Source organism: Camarhynchus parvulus, chromosome 4, assembly GCF_901933205.1.
Source record: "Camarhynchus parvulus chromosome 4, STF_HiC, whole genome shotgun sequence".
In the NCBI taxonomy this organism is placed as follows: Eukaryota; Metazoa; Chordata; class Aves; order Passeriformes; family Thraupidae; genus Camarhynchus; species Camarhynchus parvulus.
In genome coordinates this window covers 42,979,823-43,005,611 of record NC_044574.1, presented here as the reverse complement: position 1 = coordinate 43,005,611, position 25,789 = coordinate 42,979,823, and the positions used below count along the sequence as shown (strand labels likewise).

Genomic DNA, 25,789 nt, shown 5'->3' with positions numbered 1-25,789 from the left:
GTTTTACCAGCTCATTTTTGGAGTTGCATGAGTCCTTCATCATCAGGTTGTATAGGAGTCTTCTCAGGGTCTTCGAATGGCTTTCAAGGTTTTTAGTCCCGGGCCTACAGACACAGAAGTTAGCTGTTAGGCTGAAGTTTTATGGACTTTATTTTCTAGAGACCATTTCCAAGAAAAGATAAGTTGATGCAATTATAGGTCCTGGTAAATCATCTTCTTGTTGTAGTTCTTTATTGGAAAGAAAAAAAACCCAAACTAATTAAGCTTTCTGCTTTTGCCAATAAAGCAGGAGAAGTATTTTAGGATCAGCTCGCTTTACTCAGCAGAAGAACTCTGAAGAGGAATCCTTTGCCTTTTTCTTGCCACGATTGACTACAGAGCCTGGCCTTACACTCAACTTTAATGCCACAGCTGTTAAAAGTAGTATGGTGAGGATGGTTGTTACTACACTTTTTTCTGAGTTGTGTGTTTAGCTTGTTTAAATAACAGAGTCTGTGGTTAATATTTGGTGCTGCTTAGCATTTTCCTCCTGCTTATAAACTGTTTTGATCTCAGTTAAGACACTAAATTTGAATCCCTTTGGCTCTTTGATAAGTTTTCTAGCTTGCTAGTTGTAATACTTTAGTACAAGGAGAAGAGTATAGCAGTGTAGGTTTTAAGCAACAAATTTTGGTAGTTGTTAAACTTTCCTTGTGCTCATTATATAAGTTACATGCTTGTGGTAAAATAATTGAACATGGGACTAGGGATAGGGTGCGTTGTCATTAGTGATGCCTGTGAGGCTGTACAAGATGGCCTTCCTCATGCCACTGTCTTGTCTAATGGAAGTGTGTAAAACATTTATGAGAGCTACATTGCTCTGCAAGTGTTGTATCTTCCAGCCACACTGACAGTTGTTTATTTCTTGTTTGTCAGATTTAGGTCTTTGCTAACCTAGTCTAGGCCAGAACCAGTCATATGGAAATAGTTTTCATATGCACACACTGTGAATTACCTTATATTCCATTTGTCCAATTTAATTGTTTGTCATTACAGAAATTTTTATAACCTGCTTGCATTCAGACTTCTCTAAGAAGGGGTGGCACCTCACTAACTTTACTTTCTTCTGTGCTAGAGCTTTGTTCACATCTGTCTGCATAAATCAAAATCCAAATGAAAGGGTTGTTTGGGGAGTGGGGGTGGTCTGTATTTTTGTATATGTGTTTCAAAATGCACTCTTAGCTGATTTTGCAAATTCTGACATTGTGGTGACACGTCCTGCTGTTACATGCAGTCATGTGCATGTATGATTATACTGCATTGACACAAAAGCCAGATTGAAGTCCCTTGAAAATGCAGATTGTATTGCCAGTGCTGAATTATTTTACCAACCATTTCTCAAATATGTAGTTTTTAACTCTTTCTTTTCCCCTCCAAACTATTTAGGTAAAATATTTCGTACTAAGAAACCCTTCATCCTTCCCAGTTACGTTGCAGCTTCTGCCTCTTTCTTACTACCCTGATCCCCAAGCTTCACTGAATCTGCTGAACAAATGGTAATAACTATCTCAGGATACTGTTTTCCCTTTAAAAGATCTTATTTGCTATGCCTTATGATTGTTACTTACTGGGTTTTATGTAGTTTTTCAAAGTGCAACTTAGATGGAGATTATGTTCTGACGCATTTTGGAAGATAGAGCCATATTTGAGGCAGCTCCCTGTATGGTGCATGCCTTTGTGATGCACCTCATCACTGATAAAACACAAATTTAGCATGTTTTAAGCAAGTTTGTGTCTGCCAGATATATATTATAGTTGTTCATCTTCTAGTATCTGAGGCTTAGTGCAAGCTGCCCAGGTGAGGTGAACAGCTTACAGAATTGGGCTTGTGCATCTCCTCACAGTGCTAGTTGGTATCTATAGAGTCTGTAGACAGATCAGTGAAAAGAAGGCATTTGAACCATCCCAGAGAAGAGTTTTCTTCTTGGCCTTTTCTTAGGTAATAACCCCGGTCAAAGAGGAAACAGGAACTGGGAAGAAAAATGCAGGTTCAGAGGGAGCAACCTCAGCATTAAAGTTTAGGCTCAGCTAAGTAAATGTTTCTGTGTTGTTTTAGACTTTCTGTTTTAGATTTGAGATGATCTAATGAGAAATCTACAGGAGAGTTAGATTAACAATAAAGGGACCTGGTGAGTGAGCTGAAGTTCACAAAAATAAGCCCTGTCACACTTTGAAAAAATGTTATCATTGGTAGGAGTGTGTGGTTAGAGACAGTGGGATTGCTCCTGTGCTTAGGTGTAACTTGCTTATTTGGGGTCCCAATCCCTGTGTAATTGCTTCCTTAACCTCATTCCTTTACATAGGTACATGCATGTGCATATATATATCTGTGTATATATATGCACATTAATAACTCCATCTGTTTGCATACTAAATATGGTTTCCACATAGACTCTTTCTAGTGGTTTGCAATTATATTTTCTCTGTATTTGCACACTTTTGTTTCTGCAGATCTTCTAAGGTCACCAGAAATCACATCCATTAACTGGTTCTTTTTAAGCTAATGTCATAGACAGTTATGACAAGTGAGTTTTCAGTTCAGTGGCTGGAGGTCCATTCATCTATAATCTACATTTTACATGTTGGTTTTCTTATGTCAGTTTTTAATACTTAATGTCAAATAATAATTTGCATTTGGACAAACAAATGCTTATAAGTTGCATTTGGACAAACAAATCAGTTGCTTTAAGTGAATTTGATTTGCACATTATGTGATGGAAAATAGGAATTTGTCCCAGACAAATCATGAGCAGAAAGAGGGATATTTGAATAAATTATATGAGATTTAATAATGATTATTTCTTAACAGTTACACGAGCAGAAAGAGCTTTGGGGAATTTGTGTTTGTGTGGCTTAGAAATTCTATTTCTTGACTGTTATCTTTTACAGTATTCTATACTGACAGACCTAAAGTGCCCAGCCATTTGTCTGTTTTCCAAATGTGTAGAATCCACATAAAACTGATTTGCAGCATATTCTATTAAAATGCAGACCCACATTTCCACCATATTTCACACTGCCAAAATGCAATTATAAAAGTAGTCTCTATTTAAGAATAGATGCCAGCATGTAAAAATAAGTCAATGCAGTTCTGACAGGCTGGGTTTCAAATGCTTAACTTTTTGTTTTGGTTTATTTAGGTTCGGCATAAATGTGCAAGCTATCAACTTCACAACCACCGAGTTCAGGCTAATGGATGAATGTTCTCACAGGGTAAGATGGCTAATTTTGGTAGAAGTGGTCTGACACACTAGAGAAGGATTTTTCTAGCTATGTTACTTCTGAGTTCTTCCCAAGTGCAATTTAAAGCAGTTCCACAGTATTTTCTCGATTCTTTGTCAGATTTGTATCTTTGCAGTTAATTATTTTCAGGGTTTGAGCCAGTTTTGAATACAGCTGTAGGGAGGAAGTGCATGCATGCCTGAAAGTGTGTGGATGTGCTGTTGGGGCTTCATCCTTAGCTCCAGGCTGACCATGAAGTGTCAGGCTGTGGAGTCAGTGATGTCAGGAGCGGGCTGGTTCTCTTCTCAGTACAGGGAAGCAGTGTTGGGTAGTTCATGGGAGGAGGAGCTGGGATTTCTGCATCTCAGCTACACGCCATTGCCAACTTCTGCATTCAGGTTTGGAGTGTCATGGTTCTCTCTGGTTCCCATTGCCTCATTTTTGCATGAGTGTGGTAAGACTTGACCATGAGCTGTGCTTAAACCCTGAGATGTGCTTAAACCCTGTCATGGATGACAGAGAAAATGCTGTATCAGGGATGCTGGCATATTCTGATGACCAGAGTACTATCCAGAATACCCAAAGAATTTCTTCTTAAGACTTCTGGTTTATACAAAAGCCCAGAATTAATGTATTTTCCTTGCTGCTTGGGCATACTGCAGCTTCATCTTTAATGTCCTGTGTAGATACATGTTTCTGCACATATGCTTTTACATCTTAATGATATATTTGTACCTTGTAAAAAGAAAAGAGTATGTTTGCTACACTAATCAAAGCTGACCTTTCCTTTCTGGCAACAGTTGTAAGAGTAGTTGTAAAAGAGAGGAGACAGCAGTTCATAAATCCTAGCCTGTAGGCACCCTCTGAAAAAGGGAAGGTAGTATAGGGGTAGGAGTGAGTTTCCACAGTCTCACACACCATACTCTTGGCCAAATGGAAAAATAGCTGTGGATCGTCACATCAGCGTGTGCAATACATGTTTTTCTTTAGGTTTGAAGAGCTAGGGGGAACATGGATGGTTTGGCAGATTTTCAGCACATATGAGACAGATCTTGCCTTGTTAACCAAATAAATAGTTGCTAATATTTAAATTTTTGCATTTGACATAATTTTCGTAGTCAGTTTATGTGCAGTGAATTGTTAGGCTCATCTTTGTAGGGAGTGACATGGGGAAGTTTGCAAATACCATACATGGCTTGCTTTTAATAAATACTGATTATTAAATGCAGGTTCTGATAGATTTTGTGCAGTATTTTTCATAAAATAGGCTAAGAATAAAAACATTTTGAACTGAAAAAGATCAGAAAAGCTGTTAGTACAACACCCATAAACTGAGAAACAACCAAGTTAGAGCCCATTTTGGAATCTTTATGGTTTTTTTGACTGCTATAGGTACCTGATCACCCCTTTCTAAGAGGGGACCCCAGTTCTGGAAGAGCAAGTTATAGGGCTATTTTAATTTTTCAAAGGCAGAAAGAATAAGCAACAGTATTAAAAAAAATTACATTATTTCCAGACTAAGTGAACTTCTGGTAGTTCTGGTTTTCAATTAATATAGTTGAGAATTCTCTTTGGCTTCCTTCCAGTGACTCAAATGATCAGGATATTTACCAGCAGTCCCTTTCTCACTTCAATCAAGTTGTAAGTCATGCACTGAGGGTATAATGGTTGCCACATTTCCCTGTGCAATCAATACACTTCAGTTCTTGCGTTGTGAAGTGTTTCAGGATTTCTTGAATATGAAAGACACTATATAATTTCTTTTCCATCTGAGGAAATAAAAGCTGTTTTAAATAATGGAGTAATGCATTCCTCATAATAAGTGCAGTAATGCGAACTTTTGCTCAAATAAACCATCTTATCTGATGTTTTATGTTGTCAAAAGGAAAGACTTTGGTATAATGAGGGAGTTAGTAGTTTCTGCACCTTGCCAAAAATATTCTGTGTGGTGCTAAGTGGTGATACAGTGCTTTCTTTATTGACATCTTTAAACACACATGTTTTCTGTGACTAAGAAGTGCATTTTTTGTTTAACAGAATGCACATCAAGAGGACCTCATCAGCAAGAAATGTAGTTCTGAGATGCTTTGTTTAAGTTTACAGCCACTGGAAACGAGAAAAGTTGGTGTAATTTTTACACCTCTTGACTACAAAAGAGTAGCTTCCCTTATTTTAATCAGGTAAGCCAAATTTTAGTTGTAAGTGAGAATCAAGCAGCTCAATGTAAAAATGAATTTGCAAAGTCCTGGCATATAGACAAATGGTCAAAATTTGAAAGTCAGAATACCTCTGGTTTAATAAAAAATGCTTAGAGTGTGTTTGTGCCTTATGTCTCAGTCATTAATTTTCTTGATATGTGATCAGAGGGTTATAAAATGCATGTGACTGTACTGAGGCAGTTTTGAGTTAAGAGAGAAACACATTGTGTGGCTTTGCTGTTTTCAACCTGACTTAATAATGATAGGAGTTATGGATCCAGTGAGTCTTTTATGCAGCCAAACTTTGGTTACCTTTGTAGGAAAAGGGAGTTTATTGAATGAAGAAGCAACCGTTTTTACTAGGTGACACAGTTTTTATCTAGTGGCACTGGTCACTAAACTTGCTCCTTCACTGTGGGAAATTCACGAGTGGCTGGTTCTGGAGTGATCCTGTCTCTGTTTAGGGGAAACCTGTCTAGGTTTTGCCCCTGATTCTGTTCTGACACACTGTTATCTTGGTTTGGCACCTAGAGAGCAAAGCCATGATTTTGCAAACTTAATTTGTGCTTTATTGGCTGATTGCTTGATTTTTATTTTATGGCAGAAACAACTTAACTGTTCTGGATGTGGTCAATGTAGAAGGCTTTGGAGCCAAAGAATTGCTTAAAGTAGGGGGAAGACTCCCAGGTGCAGGAGGATCCCTTCGATTTAAGGTGCCAGAAGCGACACTAATGGACTGCAGACGACGTGAGTAAGGAGAGACAGGTTTCTGGTTGTGCAGCTGCCTGCTTTGCTCTGCACTGGAACTCATACAGAACATTAATGTTACAGAAACAGAATGGTAAAAGCTGAAGAGCTTGGCCATGAGAAGTGTAGATTCTGTTTTGTCAAAACTCTGACGGAAAATACTTAAAAGTTTTAGAAACACACTACTGCAGAATAGTCTGTATTAGATCTTGGACACTTATGGGGTTTTTTTTATTCAATTATAAGTAAAAATAGGAATTTATTTAGGAATGTAAGAAAATTGTCTCATGCACTGTAAACTAATTGCTCTCTTTTCTTTCTCTAAGAACTGAAAGACAGCAAGCAAATTCTATCCATTACGAAGAACTTCAAAGTAGAGAATATTGGGCCTCTTCCTATAACAATTTCATCAATGAAAATCAATGGTTACAGTTGCCAAGGATATGGATTTGAAGTGTTAGACTGTCGGGAATTTTTCCTAGCTCAAAACTCATCACGAGAAATCAGCATTGTGTAAGCACTAACAAATTTGTTGACAAAATAACTGAAGTGGAAATTTGAAGTAATTAATTTCAGAAACAGACACTCCAATGGCATACCACACAAAAAATTTTGAATAGAAATTTAGTAAGAATTTCCCTCAGGATAACACTAACAAATGGATTATATAATACTGGTTCTTTATATGACCCATTACTTTTAAAAAGCAGCATACATGCTTTTATCAGTGCATTATGAAGTAATAAATTAAAACAAAAAAGTTGCCACAATTTTTTATTTGCTTGTTATTCTCTAAGCTTGTTCCAAGTAGCCTGACCACAATCTAGTCATGTTTTCCCAACATTGCACATAGTCTAAAACTGATTCTTTTTAAACTGTCCTTGAGTGAAATATACTACTGTGACTTAAGCAAAAGTAAAGTTAATGTTACTGTAGTAAAGTAATTGTGGTTTCCCATACAACAGATTTCACCTCTACTGATTAGAAAGGCAAGTTATACCTTTTAGCAATTAAGTAGAATACTGAGATGGGTCAAAGAAGTAGAAGAAGAGACAAATCTGGTGTTTCTTCTGCTTTCTGTATCTTTCCAGTACCTAGAACCTGGCCTTTTCTGAAATCATGCTGGCTGTATGCTGGACAGCTGTGCTTTTGTTGATTAACCTGAGTTGATTATGTGTATTGCCTTGATAAAAGGAAAACGTCACAGTAATAAGAGTATTGTGAAGAGTCACAATAAACCCACAAAAAACATATTTTGCCAATTTAAGATGACCTAATGCCACCTGCACAGTTTAAGCAGATAGTAGACACTTTACTTAACTGTGCTTTAAAATTATTAAATCATTATTTCATATAACTAAACTGTTATTATTAGATGAACAAATTAATAATTCATATTAATAACAAGGCAATATTTTAGTAATTTTAAGAATACTATTAAATTATTGGTAAATATTATTAAATTAGTTTTCTTATTTATTATTATTGTTGTTCCAGTTGTCATCATCATATTATTTGTATTTTTGTTATCAATGTGACTTCAGAAAGTAAAATTCAGCCCAACAACAAAAAGTAACACCACCTCTGTTTTTCCTGACAGATTCACTCCTGACTTCACATCTTCGTGGGTAATTCGTGAGCTGACACTGGTGACTGCTGCTGATCTGGAGTTCCACTTCACGCTCAACGTGACTCTCCCTCACCATCTGTTACCGCTGTGTGCGGATGTGGTGCCAGGACCCAGCTGGGAAGAGTCTTTCTGGAGGCTCACTGTCCTCTTTGTAAGGTAAGGCTTTCCTCACAGCACCCCAGAGCTCCTACAAGATGCAGTGCATGTGAATGTCATGGTGATAACACACATGGGCTGATGCATCCTTAGCTGAGATCCCCCTGCACACTATGCTACTGCTTGTGTGGTTTGGACACTGGAAACGGTCAGAACACAAATGAAGTAACAGCAGTGACCACTTTGCCTGCTTCTAGATGCAACAGAAGACTACAGGGATCTGAAAAACCAGGAATTTTTCATTCTGTTTTCCTGCTAACAAAATTTACACTGCATGATTGAGAAGGTGGTTTGATGATTTAGAAACATTTTTGTTTTAATCCATGTATGTTTGATGCAATTAATACACTGTGAAGAGAGAGGATATTTTGCATCTACATTTTTAGTTCAGAAGTATGATGGCATTTGTAGCTGATTTTATGCCAGCATTTTCTCTAGGAAAAGAAAGAGACAATATTTAATAAATACCAAAATAATGACAATGACTATCATAAATGAACAGTGATGAACATATGATGTCTTATGTCATATTATGGTATGATGTAAGACTGCAACACAATTACTTCTAAATTACCTTCAAGGATTATCTCTTTTAGAATTAACTTTTTCTTTGTTCTATTTTTTTCTTTTAAAGTTCATGACTGAGTTATTTTATCAAGCTAATAACTAGTGAGGCCTATAAGGAAAAAAAAAAAGGAAAAGAAAATACCATTACAACTATCATTTTTAAGACTGCATTTTGAGTTTATTGTTTGTCTTTTTATTTAGAATTTACTGAAAAAATATTTGAGAAGTGTATCTTGTTAGAAGCTTTTTAACTCTTTTACTGAATATTCCTGAAAGTTGTAGACACCAGTATCTATTGTTTTCTTTGGCAGTTTGTCCCTGCTTGGAGTGATTCTGATAGCCTTCCAGCAAGCCCAGTATATTCTAGCAGAGTTCATGAAATCAAGACAGAGGCCAAATCCTAGTGCTTCACCACAGCAGAACAGCAACTCTGTTGACGTAATCAGCTCTGATTCCTACAAGTAAAAATACTTTTTTTTTCTTCTTTTCTACCCTGTCTATTGTGGAATGGTGCTTTCTGTCTGATTCTCACTGATATTGCTGTGTGCTGGTTTAAAGGAGACAGTGTTCCAAGCAGCCTTTTTTAGAGACCTTCCACCTCAAACCAGGAGGAATGGAGGAACTCAGGGGGTTATTAATCTTGAATATTGCCAGTAATACATAAGGTAAAAATTGTGTGATGAAAGTAAAGGATACACCAGGTGTGACAGCCATGGAGAGAATGGAAAACACATTGATGGTTCTCAATCTGACCCTCTTGAGTGGTCAGTCAGGCACTTATTCACTGAAGCATGTAAGTGTGTTGGAAGTCTGAGCAAATACTTAGAGTATTGCTCAGTTCTCACTGAAATCAGAATGTGCTTAGCTGGTATGGTAAATTAAAGACCTAAAGCAATTTCATGGCTTGTGAATATGCCCCCCTTTCTTTTCTTACAACATATCTCATAAAACAATTTATGATGGCTTTGTAAAGAAAAACAAATCCCCCTTTTTTTTTTCCTCCAGGGGAAGCTGCAAGACATTTATGGATTCCTATAGTTCCTCAGATAAAGGTAAAGGGAAGGGCTTCCTGTCTGTAGGCACTTCTTCCAGCCGAAGTCAGAGTGCGGCAAAGAGAAGTCCTGCGACCTACAGCCACTCTCAGAAGAAACACAAATGTTCAGTTTACTACAGTAAGCAGAAACCAAACACAGCAGCTGGCAGTCCCATTGCAGCTGCTGATGAGAAACAGAATCAGATTGCAGAGAACCAAACCTCAGCACCAAAAGAGGACATTTGCACTGATGTGGTCAGTGAGAACTGGGTAACTCTGAAATATGCAAATGGCATAAACGTTAACAAGAATTTAACTCTTCCAGAAGACTTTCTGGGTAAAGAAGAAAGTACACTGAAAAATACAGTTCTCATTAAAAATACTTCTTCAGAGTGTGATCTGAAGGAAGATCTTCAAACATGTATGTTTCCTAAGGAAACTAACCTTAAAACTTCAGAAAATCTAGCTGAGCTCAAAGAACAGGAGTTCTGTTCTGTGAAGATGTCGAAGAAGCTACCTGAAAGTCACTTGTCCAGAAATTCACCTCAACAACAGCCAGAACTGCAAGAAATAAGGAAAAATAGTGGTAAGTTTTTCTCAAATTCTTTCAGTCTAAATTACTAAGTGAAATCTTCTGATGAGCTCACTGTGATCAGGATTTTGTCTTTTACATGGGACAAGGGAATGTGGTGTTTCTTATGTGTTCACTGTGATTTGTCTGTTTACATTCCTGAGGAAGCAGGTTACATTTAAAGTTGTTTTATAAATCATAAATTTGCTTGGTTTACAAATTTCAAGCTTGTTGCCGTAGCATTTGAACTGGTAAAATAATTGATGTCCTAGATCTGCTTGTAAGACACAAATTGCCCTTGTCAGATATTCAGAAGGATCTCAGTTTGCTATTTTCAGCTCCACTGAAAATATGGGGGTTGAATCACCAAGCAAGCACATTCAGAAGCAGATAGTCAGACCTCCTTTGATAAAACCACCCAAAATAAGAAAAACCTGACATCAGGATAATATGAACTTTTATTATGTAGGAATCTGCAAATCAGTGTTTTCCATAGTAATTGCATAGCTGTATTTTTTACCTTGTTTTTCTTTTTTGGAAATTGTGGGGCTAGGCTGCTGGGAACTCTTACCTCTTTGCTTCGCAATTCAAAATTTTAAAATCAAAAGCAGGATAGGAGAGCATATCCTTTGGAAGCTTGGCTTTACTGAGGCACTTGGCAAAGTAATTGAATGGTGAAAACTGGCATTTGCTGTAGCTGTGGCAGTTTATTTAGGGAGTGAGCATCAGAAAGGGATTTCAGGCCCTGCTGTGTTGTGTAGTTGCTACCATGGGCTTGTTGCTTCTTGTGTTGTTACCTGTGAGCTATAGCAGGTATAAGTGTGCAATCTCAGGTGAAGGCAAGATATTTTCACTCATTCTTACAAGGTATTTTGAGTTTCTTCATATGGTCCTGAAATGCACTGTTGCTTATTCTTTCGTTTGAATTAGGAGATCATTCAATATATTCCGTAGTACAGCACTAAAGGTAATCTCTCTTGTTCTCTATTAGCAGTTGTGGCTTTCTGCACTATCAGGCATGTGATATTTCTGTGTTTCAAGACATTTAGTAAGTCTAAAAAATGCCATGTTGCAGTGTTTGTACCTTGATTATAGTTACAGACCTGGTTTTGTGCAAACAGCGAGTTCAGGACCTCAGATACTCACATGTTTGTGTGCTGGAGAGCAACAGAGCATTCTTTAGAGCTCTGGCAGTCTCCCTTGCCTGGTGTTTCATTCACATGTGCTCCTTTTGCAGTCCTCATGGCTGCCTGCTCCAGAGAGGAGCCAGTATCTGACTCAGAGCTGGGATGTTGTAGTTGGTTGGCAGGAAACTGTAAAAACATTTGGATGTGCCTTTCCCGGTTGAGAAGGACAGTTCAGTTCAGTAAGTGATGATGTTTCTCACACAGAGCAGCTGAGAGCCTCGGTAGCAGATCACTGTGGATGTAGTGCAGGCTCTGAGATACCTGGAACTGATCAGAGGCAAAGTGAATTCTGTCCTGTCCTGGCCCAGGCAGAGCAATGTGACTCAGCTGAGCTAGTTGTTGAGGCAGACTTCCTCTTGAAGCTTTCATCTATTGGACTCTTAGATCAAAATAATTCTTCTTCTTCACAAGCTTCTCAAGTAAAAGAACTTTTAGTGTAGAACCCATGCTAAAGCAAGGATGACTACCCTTTGTCTTCACAGTGAATGCAGAGGACACTTCAGAGGTGTCAAGCACCAAGTAAAGGCTGTCCTTTATCCCCACTCAGCTTGCAGGGGTTTTTTCTCTTTGCTTTTTAACCCAGTGTTCTCTGGCTTCAAATTCTACCTTAGAGACCCATGGCTGAGCCTCAAGTAGCTCAAATTCAGATGAGATGAGCAGGACTTGTGTAATATATCCATGCACTGGGAGTGGTGTGCTCATGACCATGAACCACCACAAAGCTACTTTTTGCAACTGCTGTAAGAATTTTTACATTGCATTAGCTTTTGGTTTTAAAATTTTCCAATATCATCAGCCTAGACAATAGTCTCCTGTTTTGGAAAGCATCACAAGGCTGTTTTTTAGGAAAGGTATGTGGTTATGACTGAGAACCCCTTCTCTTCCCATGCAAACAGTTGTTATTGTTTAATTGTAGGGAATAGCCAGCAAGTGCCTCTCAGGAATGAAACAGAAAACTGCGAGACTTCAAAAAAGCAGATCAACCTAAAGCCTTCCACAGAGAAAAAGATTAGTAAGGGACCCAAGGAAGAGACTCCATGCTGTGCAAAAGAGGAGATTACTTCTTCTGAGGTTGGTATTGTGATCTTTCTCCTTTTCAAATTTGAAATTCTCTTTTATAGTTTATGTACATATATATACACCTATAGGTATGTATGTGTGTGTAGGGACTATTTTGTAGAGTCACAGACCTGAAATGCTGTAAATTAGATGAATGAGGAAGAGTGCAATGTGCTGTCCCACATGCCTTGTGTATTAATGCTGCTTTATGGAATGGTGAACAGTTTGGGTAAAAATCAAAACAGCCATATATATCACAGCCAGAGATGGTTACTGTCAGAGCAGGCACAAGCATACTGGAATCCAATGCCAGCTGTCAGGCATACTAATGATGTGGGAACATTCTCTGCAGGGGAGGTGGGCATATTGGCCTTCACTTTCAGACCTGATCTCCAAACCCAGGGCTCTGCATCAGAAACTTGCATTTGAGAGTACAGCAGGCAGAAGCCCTCTAGCAGATTGTGCAGTTGCTGAGAAGGATCATTCTTCACCCCTGGTTTGATAAACACATCAGACTGTACCTTTGTTGCAGGCAGCATAAAACACTAAAAGAACTTCATCAGGCAATTAGTAAACCTGAGAATCTGGATTGTGTTTGTATTCTGTCTACTGGATATAAATCCCATGGCAAAATGGTGTAAGGAAGAATTGCTTACATTGCTTGGGGAATACGTGAGAAAAGACACGGTCTTGTCTTGCTTTGGGAATTGTTGTTACAAACTTCTTTGCCCTTGTGGCTGTTGGTGCTCAGTTTGTTTCTTGCATTTCTTGAAATGGCTAGTATTTGCTGGTAACTTACTCCATAATTTCCTCAGCTGTAATTCAAATGAATGCCTTCCCCCACTGCCTCCAGTTGCTGAGGAAAGGGAGGATTTATTGCTGCTGAACTTGCACACCAGCTGATCATAAATCTGGCAGATGTTTTTTGGTTTTAGCACATTGGGAATTTTATTGACTGCTTTACTTTTTCTCCCTGCATTTTTTATTTCCCTGAAAGTCAGAGCTAGATGCTGTGAAAGGGAAAATGCTAAGTTTGGGATTTCAGAAATTTCTCTCTCATCATCTCTTGCTGTCTTGATGGACAGAGTCTTGGAAAGGCTGGTTAAATTGATGGTGCTGGAAAGAGGATGTGCTGTGGAAAGCCACTAAATCATGAAGTAACTATGCATTTGGGTCAGGCCATTTTGTCCAGAGAAATTTAGCCAGAAAAATCCAGTGGAGTTCATTGACTAAGTTAAGTTCATTTTATAATGTCTCAGCTTGTATTTTTGCCTTTAGCAAGAAGATGCATATAGAAAGAAGAAGCCTCAGGAGAAAAAGGAAGGAAATATACCAAATATGAATTGGAATAGAAATAGAACGTCTAGGAAAAATAAGAAGAAGAATGTAAATATATCCACAAGGTATGTATTGCCTCACCAAATCATGAAGAAACCCAGAGTTGCTGTAATGTTTCTGCAGGTTTTGCATAATACATTAGGCAGGAATGCTTTATCTATTTCAGTAAACACACATTAATCCTGTCCTGAGCATTTACTTTTAGGAATGTGCACTACTAAATATCATCAGCAAAACAAAAAATTTTAAAATATTCCATGTGTAAATGTACGTGTAGATAGATGCAGCCCATTCTGCATAGCAGTGGTAGCTCTCTGTTAGAGTCTGGAATGTGCTGTCTCTGAAGTTTGGATGGTTAGCTTCCTTCCCCTTGTGTATTGTCTTGAGAAGTTCTAGTCATGTATTCTCTTCACTGAAAAAGGGAAAATAAAATTGTTGAAATGATTCCACCTTCAGGAGGGTCATCTGCTATATTGAGTAACTGGAGGGGATATTGTCCTCTACCAATTTTGGGAGAGAAATGTGTAGAAATGAGAGAGTGGCTTTCATTTTTGCTTATGATTAAAACAACTAGAGCAGCACTAGATTGTAAAGAATATTGAGTGAGCACTGTGGAAAGTTACTTTCCCCCAGAGAATTGTGTTAATGCATTTTAAAGTCAGTTGTAAATTACTTTTAATTATTTTTTTAATATCTTTTAAATTTAAGTTGTTTGGATTATTAAAAATACTAGTTACAAACTGCTTTTAGCATAGAAACACTTCTGAGGAGAAAATCCTACTCCTTCCCCTCCCCCAGCCATTTGAATTAAGGTCACAATCCTACAAAGCCTTCACAGATTTAATTTTTATTGCAAGTGCTTCTGTTGGGGTCAGTGGACTCTAAAAGGAGATTGTAAATCTGAAATGGCTATTATACACACATTTCTGTTCATTTTGTGGGAAGTCAGTACATGTGTAAATCTTTGCTGGATGCACACCTTTGTAGATAGGAAGGATAAAAAATGAGCAGTGAAATACTGAAGTTTAGTGTCTGTTCCTTGAACCAATTCAGCAGTTGCTGCTTTCTGAGTTTAGATGGAACTGTTCCATTTCTGCAGAAATTTGACAGCTGACTTTTAATCATTTTTCCTCAATACTCTCTGATTATGGTATTGGATGCAGACATTTCATTTCACCTTTACTAGCAAAAAGTTAAGATTGCTTCAGATTGGGATTTTACTCTAGTTAAAATTATGCCAGTGAAATGAACACAGGGCACATTTTTCTTTGCATCTAGATCTTTGTACACTGCTAAACTGTGCTTATCACTGCAACATCTGATTGCCTTCTGCCAGGTGCATTAGAGAATGGAGTTAAATATGCACGTCATTTTGCTTCTCCCCCTGAGAAGTAGTAGTCTGTGTGATATGATATTGCATTTTGGGAAAAGTTTTTTTTAGGTTGCTGTGAAGTTGGGGGATGAGACTCTCAAACCTACTGCTTCCCTTGCACTTTGCCTTGATAGCTGTGGGAGTTGAAGTGTTTAATGCCTAGAAAGGAAAAATGAAGATGAAATGTAAAATGCAAACTTTTTTTTTTTTGGGTGTGGTTCTATTAGGGTCCCTGAGCAGAGTGAGTTGAAGCATATGTGCAGTGAATTTGAAAGACCGGATCTGAGAGCGAATATTGGAATAAGAGCCTGGTGTCCTCAGAACAACGGGAAAATTGTAAAGCAGACCAAAAAGCTGGGAGCTTGTCCATACAGGGAGAAACAGGTATGCAGTCTTAATTGTCTTAAAATGGGGAAAGAAACACAATGTGAATTTTGTGGCAGAGCATTCCTTACTTGAGAGACCTGTGCTTTTCTCCCTTTTGAACCCTGATGTGAAGATGACAGGACTGGTATGACACAGTGCCTGAAATGATAGCTGCTCACTTCTGAAGGGCTCTGCATGCTTCTCCATGGGGTTGGTTTATGGTGCCAACCAGAAAATGAATCAGTCTGAAGCAATGATCCATGAGTTCTTTGTGAAGGAAAGACAGACTGGTAGTCTGGTTTTGTGTTCAAATAAAGCTTGGGTACCTGCTTCCTGCCTTTCCATCAGGATTTTAATCATCTGTTTTCCCTGACTTTAGGGAAGAGGAGATCTGAAGAAAGTTATCAATTTCTATAGGATTGTCCTTTGCATCACTGATGAGATAATAAGAAAAGAGAATCCATCACTTATGAATTCATTACTTGCAACATTTTATCATTGCTCTTTGCATGCATGTTCCTACAGCCAGGATATGTTTCATGTTTGAAGTATTTATTTCAAAGGACAGTATGCGCTTCCTCTTTCAACCTATGACCTATAGCAGCACTGTATCCTCACTTGCATTCATGTTACTGGGATGTCATGTACGTCAGAAGCTCCTTGTGGTAGGGGCTTGTTTAGTTACTGAAGCTACCAGCAAATATTATTTCCTCTCTCATCAGTAAGATCAGAGAATCCATGTAAATTCATGATTCAGATTACTTTTCCCTGACAAGACTTTCTTAAATGTTGTGTTGTTTTTTGATTGTTTTTCTTTTTTTTTTTTTTCTTTTTGTTTTTCCCATCTTCTTTAGAAAACTTTTATCAGCGGTCCAAAAAGAAGTGTTTGGAGAAGTTTTGTTCTGATTCAAGCTCAGATTGTGGAAGTTCGTCAGGAAGCGTTCGTGCAAGTCGTGGGAGCTGGGGTAGCTGGAGCAGTACCAGCAGTTCAGATGGAGACAAAAAGCCAATGATTACTACCAGGCATTTTCTTCCATCCAGTAAGTTTTGCAAACAGCTCCTCTTCACAGTAGAGCGCAGAGTTTTAGCCTTCCTGCTGATTGGAAAGGCCTACCACAGCATGGGGCACATGAACTTGTCTTTTATAGAGCCCCCTTAGACACACAAGGAAGGATGTAAAGAACTTTGTACTTGACAAGAAGTACACTCATTTCATAGAGGTGAAGATCACTGTCAAGCTCCTCAATGAGCAATATGCACAGTTAGTTGTCATGGAAGGATGGGAGAACTGAGAGTCACTCAGAATAGCCAGAGCAATTTCTGCCTTTGAATTTGTTTCATTACATTATTTGGGATTTTTTTATAATTAAAACTATTTAAGTGATGCACAAATGAGGAATGTGTGAAAGCAGTTGAGATTTGAGGAGCTGGGTTTGGATAGGTGTATTTGAGGTGTAAATATCCAGAACACCTGAGCCACTTGACTGGTATGAGAAATGGGAGCTGTGCTTCATTACTGCAATTCTTGAATACCTGAATATCACTAAAGTAGTTGAAAGTCATTGCCATAATTATCCAGAGTGATGTGGCACTAGATGTAAATTTTAAAGCGCTAAAGTGACACCAGCAAACCCAGCTTTGGGTACCTGCAAAAAGATGGTTTGAATTATTTAAAAATATCCAGAAACTTCATGTGTTTTTGTGTATGTATAAAACTTTACATTTCTTCATGATAGTATATGATCTGTCTGAACCTGTGATTTAATAGATAACAAATCATGTGTATATGACTTCCCTGTTTGTTCAAATTATAATGCCTCTTAAGAAAAAAGAAAGTAAGTAATTCTAAATTCAGACTTAATTTGATAGCAACAAGGAACCTCTCCTTCAAGACTGTGGTAATCACTTCTAAATCATAAGATACATGTTAAGACTATGGACCTAGGTAGCATGCCCTGAAATCAATGCAGTTAGTGATAATCCAGTGTCAGAGAAAACTTGATTAACACCATTGATAATTCTGTTTATGTGGATATATATTCTGTGCATACTTCTTTTTTAAGGATCTTTGATTTTCACAGTCATTCTTTTCTTTAGGAGAGAATATTTCACAAAATGATTTTCCATCTGAAACTCCTATCACTCTAAATCTGTCTCATAACATCTGCAATACCAGGTAAAAAAAATGAATCTACACCTGTAGGGCGTTAAAGAAACAACACCAACTTGAAGTCTTGTCTCAGTTTGATAAATAATACCTATTGGCACCTGTTATCTTGTAATTTTTTATGATCATCTGATTGTTCTTACTAGTTGGAAGAAGAATCTTCTTCAGTACATGAGAGGATATAAGCAAAATTGATTATGCTGCATAAGTACAATAAAAGCTTCCAAATGGAAAAAAATGAAAATTGGTTTTCCACTTTCACTTCTTCCAGATCCTAGCAACTTATATTTCCATTTCTGCCTAGTTGTATTTTTTAAAAAAAAAGGTGGGAATAAGGCTTTCAAGTTGATGCTATTTTTTTAATGGGAATGATGTTCTTCTAGGATATACAGCATGCAAATTGATTCCTCCCTCCCCCACATTCTTTTCTCCCTCTTTACTGCAGTAGAGATAGCATCTACAAGTTTTATTGCTGTGAATCCTCATTTCACTTCTCACTGACCACTCTGTTTGCACGAGGAGAAATACTCCAATCCTTTTTCCTTTGGGATTCTGGTGCTTGAAAATGTTTTCTTTTATTCATTTTAACTAGTTCCTTTGATGGATTGGCTTTGATAAGTACCAAATTCACGCTTATGTGTCTCTGTGTGTCTTCATGGACATAAGAGTAAACTTATCTGAAAGTTGTTCAAAAATTATAAGAGGTCCTACTGATTTTCATGAACTACAGCTTGTTTTCCAGTTTTAGAGAACAGCTGTTGAATTTATTTGCAATAGGTTGATACCTGGATAATAAAAATGGGGTAATTAAGGTGTATTAATTTCATTCATTTTGCATGTGTGATAAGTAGCTGGCTTTTAATTGGGAAAAAACTTATAAAAATTGCACAGTGGTAATTCTGAAATAGGAAGAATCAGGACAGTGGAAAAGCAATAGCAGTTATGATGGTCATTAGAATGTTTTCTACATCTCTGTATATTTCCTTTGAAATAGTTTGGATTATGAGACTTAAGAAATGAAATTTTCTTTTCATTCAGCAGAGACATGAACAGCATCCCCCAATATCCTGAGACCTTATGTCCCAATTTCACTGATATAGCTGCAGATCCTGACAAAAATAAAGGTCAGTATTAATAACTGAAGCTGTTTTTCTCACACTTTGCCAAGCAGTTTTAGTGATGTTGCTAATTACACATGCACCAATTTGATAGACACATTGTTACTAGAACTTACTTGCTTCTAAGCAAGTTGGGTGCAAAGTTAGCAAATGAGTGCTTAAAACCTTGACAGTTTTTGCTTATAACCTTGATAATTTTTGTTGCATCTTCCCTGCATCAAGACAGCATTTAGCTTTCAACTCATGTTCTAGGTCTTCTTTCTTTTTTTCATCTTCTTGCTGTGCACAGATTAATGTCCAGAAAGCAATGCAGCTGGGACATCAAGAACACTGCTTGCTGTGTTAAAGTGAAGGTTGGCACCAAATCAAACATGACTGTTTTTCTCTCTAAATATCCACAGTTGGGACTTGCTCTCTTTGACAGCAATAATGAGTGAGGTTGTGTAGCACTGTTAAAATTCTTGAGTTTTCATTGTTTGTATCTCAGAGGGAAGTAATATTAGCTTTTTGAGTGGGATTCATAAAAGCATCATGCTGCATGGTGAGGTGGAGTTTGAAAGCTGGTCAGGACATGTGGTTCTTTGGGCAGCAGCACCCTGTGCCCTTCTGCTGTAGGTTTAACCTGTCTGATAGGATACAAATGCTGATTAACCTTTTTCCATGGTAGCAATATTGATATGTATCATGTGAAATAATGAAATAGAGCCAACTTTGCAAGCATTGTCTCATGGAAATTGCTAATTTGGATTTTTTCTTTTCTCCAGCTGCCAGTTCTCATAGAGTTGATAGGAACCAAATATCTGTGGGCAGTCAGGGCACGCAGTCCATGAACAGCGGCACAATGAATATCTGTGCTAGAGGCTAAATACAACATTTAATGAGTTCACAAATTGTCTGGTCAGGAATGGCTCCAGTCTGTTAGAAACCTGACCCTGTTCCTGCTGCATTTGTGTAGTTGGACTTCAGAGGTGATTAGTGACTAGTGACTAAGGGGTGGGCACAAGGAGGCCGGTGGGGATTGCATCCCTGCTGTTTCTCCTGCTCTGTGGAAGTGTGCCATCTAGGCACTGGCAGCTGAACACTTAAGGACCCTCAGTAGGAACTTCTTGCCCTGTTTTGTTGAATTCTGGTTTCTCAGTTCAGGTCTTACATACATCTTTTTTAAAAAACAGAAATGTTGAGATGTGTTTAAAGATGGGCCTTCATCACAAAAAAAAAATGCTTAGTAACTCTGGATTTTTTTCTCTAGCAGACAGTCCTTATTGGGGATCTGAGAGTAAAGTGTCAGTGTGACAGAATCTGTAGAGTCTCCTTCCTGTTACCGTGTATTTCATTCCCCTTTCCTTTTGTAGGTCTTTACCCAACAGGAGACTTGTGGCCTGCCCAGCCAGTCTGCATGACAAACAGCTTGAACTACAACCTTGAGAATAATATACCATGCATGATCCAAGAAACCCCCTCTGTCCACAACAGGCAAGTTATGTTTTGTGTAAAAAGTACAGATAATGCTTTGTTCAGGCTTCTGTAATGCAGAGGACTGTACTTTACTCATCATTTTTGTAAAGGCAGATGATAGTTAAAATAAAAGTTGTTCTGCCACTTCAGTCTTAGTTCTAGTTGTTAATGCTCTTCCATGAGTACATTGTGATTAATTTTACTAATACAAATTCACTGCTGTCCCTGTTCATGTATAGATATTCTAGAACTTTTTTCAAGTTTAATTAAATACTTTTGGAAAGCTGTTAAATGCTTTCACTCATTTTGCAGGCAGAGGGCCTGGCTTTGAAATCTGTTGCACTCTTGCTAAATGCATAGCTTGTGTATGCCACATGTCGTGTTATGCAGTGTGTACTTGTGTTAAATGGCAGGAACAGACATTGTTATAAAGACAAATATTCCACTATAAAAGTGGTTTAGGGATACAAGTTGGCATGTTTCAGGCTCTGTCTATATTTGGGTTGATCTTCCTGTAGTAATGAACTTGATTAGCTCTTATATTTTACACTGCTCACACAGAAAATTTTAGTAATGAAAGATGCACCGCATAGGAGTGAAATATGGCCAGTTCTTCAAGTTGTATCCTGTCATCCAAAATGACAGGAGAAGTACCTGGGGGTCCTGGTGCACAACAAGCTGTCCCTGAGCAAGCAGTGTCCTCGTGGCCAGGAAGGTCAGTGGTACCCTGGGGTGCATCAGGAAGAGCAATGCCAGCAGGGCAAGGGAGGTGATCCTGCCCCTCTGCTCAGCCCTGGTGAGGCCACATCTGGAGTGGCGTCCAGTTCCGGACTCCACAGTCAGTGCAACAGAGATCAGGAGCTCCTGGAGCACATCCAGAAAAAAGCTACAAAGTTGTTTAAGAGTCTGGAGCATCTCTCTTACAAGGAAAGGCTGAGGGAGTTGGACCTGTACATCATTGAGAAGAGAAGACTGAGAGGGGACCTCATCAATGTCTGTCAGTATCTGCAGGGAGGGTGCCAAGAGGTTGGAGCCAGGCTCTGCTCAGTGGTGCCAAGCAACAGGACAAGAGGCAGTGGGCAGAACCTGATGCACAGGAAGTTCCACCTGAACATGAGGAAGAACTTCTTTACTGTGCAGTGACCACACACCTGAATGGATGGTCCAGAGAGGTTGTGGAATCTCTCTCACTGGAGATATTCAACCCTCTGGACACAATCCTGTGCCGTGTGCTCTGGGATGGCCCTGCTTGAGCAGGGAGGCTGGACCATATGACCCACTGTGGTCCCTTCTAGTCTTGCCCATTCTATGACTGCTTTCATACACCTGTCTCAATTTGGACTTCATAAGCAAAAAATACATGCACACCCATGCAATTAGGTATTGATATTTAGTAGTGATAACTTCAGATAGCTGCTTGGCTGAATAGTAAAATTGAAGTAGGGCAGCTTCTTATGAAATCCTTTTGCAGACTGGATCCAGAGTTGGACTACTTCAGACTTGCTGCGTAGCAGGGCCTATTTTATGACTGACATGTCTTTAGGAATTACTTTTGAAAAAATCTTCTTGAAATTCTGAAATTATTTTAATTAAAGAAGTATAACCCCTAGAAATCTATGTGTAGCTTAGAAAATGCACTGTTTAACAGGACTTTAGCACATTTGGTTGGGAAAATAGAAATGTCCATTTTAATTGTTATTCTCAAGTATTCAAATGTATTATGTCTTCTTCTGCCACCTCAAGTCACATAATCCTTGATTGTAGGGAAGTACAATTATTTTCTCGTTTTACAGGGAAGAAAGTTGAACCCAGCTAGGCATTGCAGGATTCTGGTAGCGTCATTACAAGTTGTTCATTTTCTCAGAGGAAAAAGAGCTCTGTGAGAGAGATTGCTGTGATTCTGTAGTGGCGCAGAGTAGATACTGGCAAAATTAACAAGTGGAATGTGAAAAGCCTCATGATCAGTTACAGGCATTTGCATCCGAGAGCTTTACAATAAATAAGTATTTCTAAGTAATTTTCAGAAGTTTTGCAAATTGTTTCTGACTGCAGATTTTTTTGTTTTTCTTGAGACAGCTTCATTGACTGGAATGCAGCTTGTGACAGCCAGTTTTCCAACATGTATTGTCCACTAGAGATGAGTGAATATGGTGCTTTCCCAGAAGGTAGGATGAAATAAAGCTTATTAATTATCACAGAGCATGGTTGTTTTCCTCTCACCTTTTATAGAACAAAAGGTTGAGCAGATCTATACATGGGTGTTCGTTGCTTTCAACTTTACATTTTCCAGCAGAGTGTTCTGTAGTAATAAACAATGACTGCATGTGGTGGATGAGAGTATTGGCCTTTGTATAGAGCCTGAAAAGGCAGTATGCAGGACTTCCAGAGGGAATTGAGAGAAATGCTTGTGCTTACAGTATTACACATATCTCTTTGTACAATCTTCTTTGTTTCCCCTCTGGCAGGCTTCAGCCTTCCAGTGTGTGAAATACAAGGCCTCTTGTGACCAATTATCTTTCCAGGCTAGAGTTTCTTGGCTTGGGAAGCACGCTGGCAGCAATCTAGAATTCTTTAGCATTACCTACCTAAGTACTAATGAAAGGTCAGACTGCAGAATCCCAGGCAGCACGCTGATCCCTTGGGTGCTTAGAGCTGAGACATGTTGGCAGTGAGGCCTGGGGAGGTTCTGCCATGCACATTCTGTCTAATAAAGACTCTGTTCTCCAGTAGAGGGGCTGCCAAGTCTTTATGCTGTCCTCCTGATAACAATTTGTTAGTGGGTCTCTAATACAGAGTGGTAGTCCTGTTGACAGAAATTGATACACTTCGCTGCTGTGCTACCCTGACGCTGCATGGAGTCACTGAAGGATTAGGTCAGTCCCAGCCTGGCTCACTCTCAAGAAGATTCAGCATTCCTCCACAGAAATGTTAGTAGCGTTTTATATTGCAAAAGTCTTACTTTGTCTTCTTGATTTTATAAATTGCAGAGAACATGAACTACCCCAATGGCTTCCCAGGTACTGCAGCAATGCAGAACACAGCCTTCATTGACCAGAACTGTCCCTCCACCTGGAATGCTCCTCCCAACATGCCACCTGCCTGGGAGCCTGCCAGTTATGTCAACTCCACAGTGAGTATTGTCACTGTGAGGCACTGCCTTTGCACGCTCCTTCACAGCCTTCCTCGTGTATTCCTGTCTTTTCCCTACCTGTTGCTTGCATGTTCTTCATGAATCTTCTAAGTATTCTGATGTATGTGTTTAATGCTGGCATTGGTAGCCCAGGTTTTTCCCAGCTGTTTGTCAAGGATGTTACTGACCTTGTCTGCAAAATTTTGAGATGATCCTTTTGCCTGAAAATTGACTAAAATCAGCTTACACATGGAAAAGTTTTTTGGGCTTATGTAGTCTACTGAGACTTTTTTCTGTGAAAATCAATGTGTCCACTTGAGGCTAAAACGCAAAAAGTGCAGACAGAAAAACCCAGAGAGATTTGAAAATTGAAGAGCTGAATGGACAGCTACTCTCAGGTACTTTAACAGGGTTTTTGTTTTTGGTAGGAAATTCAAGCGATTTAAGCTGGATTTGTGCAGATTTCAGAATCCTGACTTTAACCTGCTATACTCCAGAGTAGCCATGTTTGTCATGCCGCAGTGCAGTGTAGTAACTTCAGTTCAAGGTGGTCTTTAATTGTAACTATTTTCTCTTCTGCTCATATTTCAAAATCTTGTATTTTAGATTTTTTTAAAATTTACAATAGTTTTATTTTGAATGAAACTAACTAAATAAAGCAAGAAATATTTTCAGCTGTAAAAATGAAAATTCGTCTTTGTTAAAAAGTGGCAAAACTGGTAGAAGACTTTTTCCTAAAATAAACATGTATTTTATTTCATATTTTATTCAGGAATGCCAGGAAACACAGAAGGTAGAGATTGGAAAATGCATTAGATAATTCAGTTCATTTCCCTGGCGAGCTTTTCTCCACAATACATTTCAATGTTTCATTCAGTTTTAAAAGTCCCAAGACTTCCATGACCTTCGCTGAGAGACTTCCTTGCAGACTAATACATCTTGCCCTCCAGGAGGTTCTTTATAAGCTTTCAAAATTTTCTAACTAAATTCCCTAGCTCCCAATTACAGTCTCATTTTTCACGCTGAATATCCCTTTCTGCTCCCAGCATGCACAGTCTTTCTGGACTGACGCATACTTCAGCCCTTTTCTTGTCATTTCTAGGCGTCCTTCTCTTTTCATTTTAACTCTCAAAGTATGCATGGTGATCTTTGTGTGTCTTCCATTTCTCCTCTATTTTCCTCAACAGTCTGACCAGAACTGAGTAGTATATTGTTCTTAGAGTAATATCTGTGCTGTGCAGAGAGGAACTCATGTGACTTCATTCAGTGGAGGGCTTTTAAACATACACACACACACACACGCACGCACACATTAATGCTGCTGTAATATTTTTGGCAGCCATATTTCTTTGTAAACGCCTCTGTAATTTTCTACTTGTGGATTTCTTAAATTTCTGCATAAATGCTGCTTCCTCTCTTCCATTTAGTACTTAGCATTTCCAGATTTTCTTTGGCAAATGGTCCGTGTTGCAGTTTCCCATGCTGGCTTTATCTTGCTCTGCAGCCCTACCTCTCAAGCACCCGAAGCTTGTCTCCAATGTCTGGACTTTTTGGTTCCATCTGGGCACCTCAGAGTGATGTTTATGAAAGCTGCTGCCCCGTCAGTGCCACGACTCAACATTCAACCCACGTGGAGAACCAGGCAGTTATGTGTAAGCAGGAATACTATCCGAGGTTTAACCCTTTCCGTGCCTACATGAACTTGGACATATGGACTACAGCAGCCAATCGAAATGCAAATTTCCCACTTTCGAGGGACTCGGGTTATTGTGGAAACGTGTGAAAGGAATTTGATTTAAAAATGTGAATAAAGATGCTTGCAATTTTGATTACTAGAGTAAGCTGGTTGCTGAATAGATTACAATGTTGGTGAATATTTTGGCACTTTTATATTGAAAATAAATTTTTTTTACTGAAGTCTGAGCATTCAGTGCATTTTAAAAAGCACAGCATATTCAGGATGCTGTTATTGTCAGGTGAAGTCTATAAATTTAAAATTCAAATTTTTTATCATTATTAAGGACAGTATTAGTTCTTAAGAGCATCCATGAACCTGTACTGCGCATGTTTCTTCTGAAGTTTACATTCTGTGGTATAAACTAGGAGTGGTTTAGCAGTTGTAGGTACAAACTTAGTATTTGGTACAGATGCAATTACTTATGAGTGTAACCGGGGACCTACCTGTTGATGCATATCAGAGAGTTTCCAATGGTGCCAATTCTAGTGCTGGTACAGTTGTTAGTGAGTGCAGACTTCTGGCAGTAGGAAAAAGGCTGAATTTTGGCTTGTTTATCTGGCTTCAAATTGCAAGCTGTCACTTGAATGATGTTAAGCTTGTGCAGTGTGGGTGAGTGGGCATTTCTTCCAGAAACTTTTTTTGTGAGTGACTCCTGGCATTTTGTGTTGTTATTTTTAGCCTTCATGTTGCAGTAGC

The 25,789-nt window shown here is 38.6% G+C and overlaps 1 protein-coding gene across 1 annotated transcript in view; it reads left to right on the top strand.

The window, feature by feature from the left end:
• Positions 1-25,272, top strand: part of TMEM131L (transmembrane 131 like) — a 79,378-nt gene extending 54,106 nt beyond the window's left edge. The window contains 20 exon segments of the mRNA XM_030948313.1: positions 290-428; positions 1,426-1,535; positions 3,180-3,252; positions 5,299-5,441; positions 6,064-6,206; positions 6,533-6,719; positions 7,807-7,992; positions 8,871-9,020; positions 9,565-10,178; positions 12,267-12,421; positions 13,688-13,812; positions 15,347-15,441; positions 15,444-15,503; positions 16,340-16,525; positions 17,583-17,661; positions 18,691-18,776; positions 20,123-20,243; positions 22,302-22,390; positions 23,213-23,355; positions 24,860-25,272. Coding sequence (XP_030804173.1) covers positions 290-428; positions 1,426-1,535; positions 3,180-3,252; positions 5,299-5,441; positions 6,064-6,206; positions 6,533-6,719; positions 7,807-7,992; positions 8,871-9,020; positions 9,565-10,178; positions 12,267-12,421; positions 13,688-13,812; positions 15,347-15,441; positions 15,444-15,503; positions 16,340-16,525; positions 17,583-17,661; positions 18,691-18,776; positions 20,123-20,243; positions 22,302-22,390; positions 23,213-23,355; positions 24,860-25,138 — 3,163 coding nt within the window. The 3' untranslated portion in view covers positions 25,139-25,272.
• Positions 25,273-25,789: the final 517 nt, after the last annotated feature.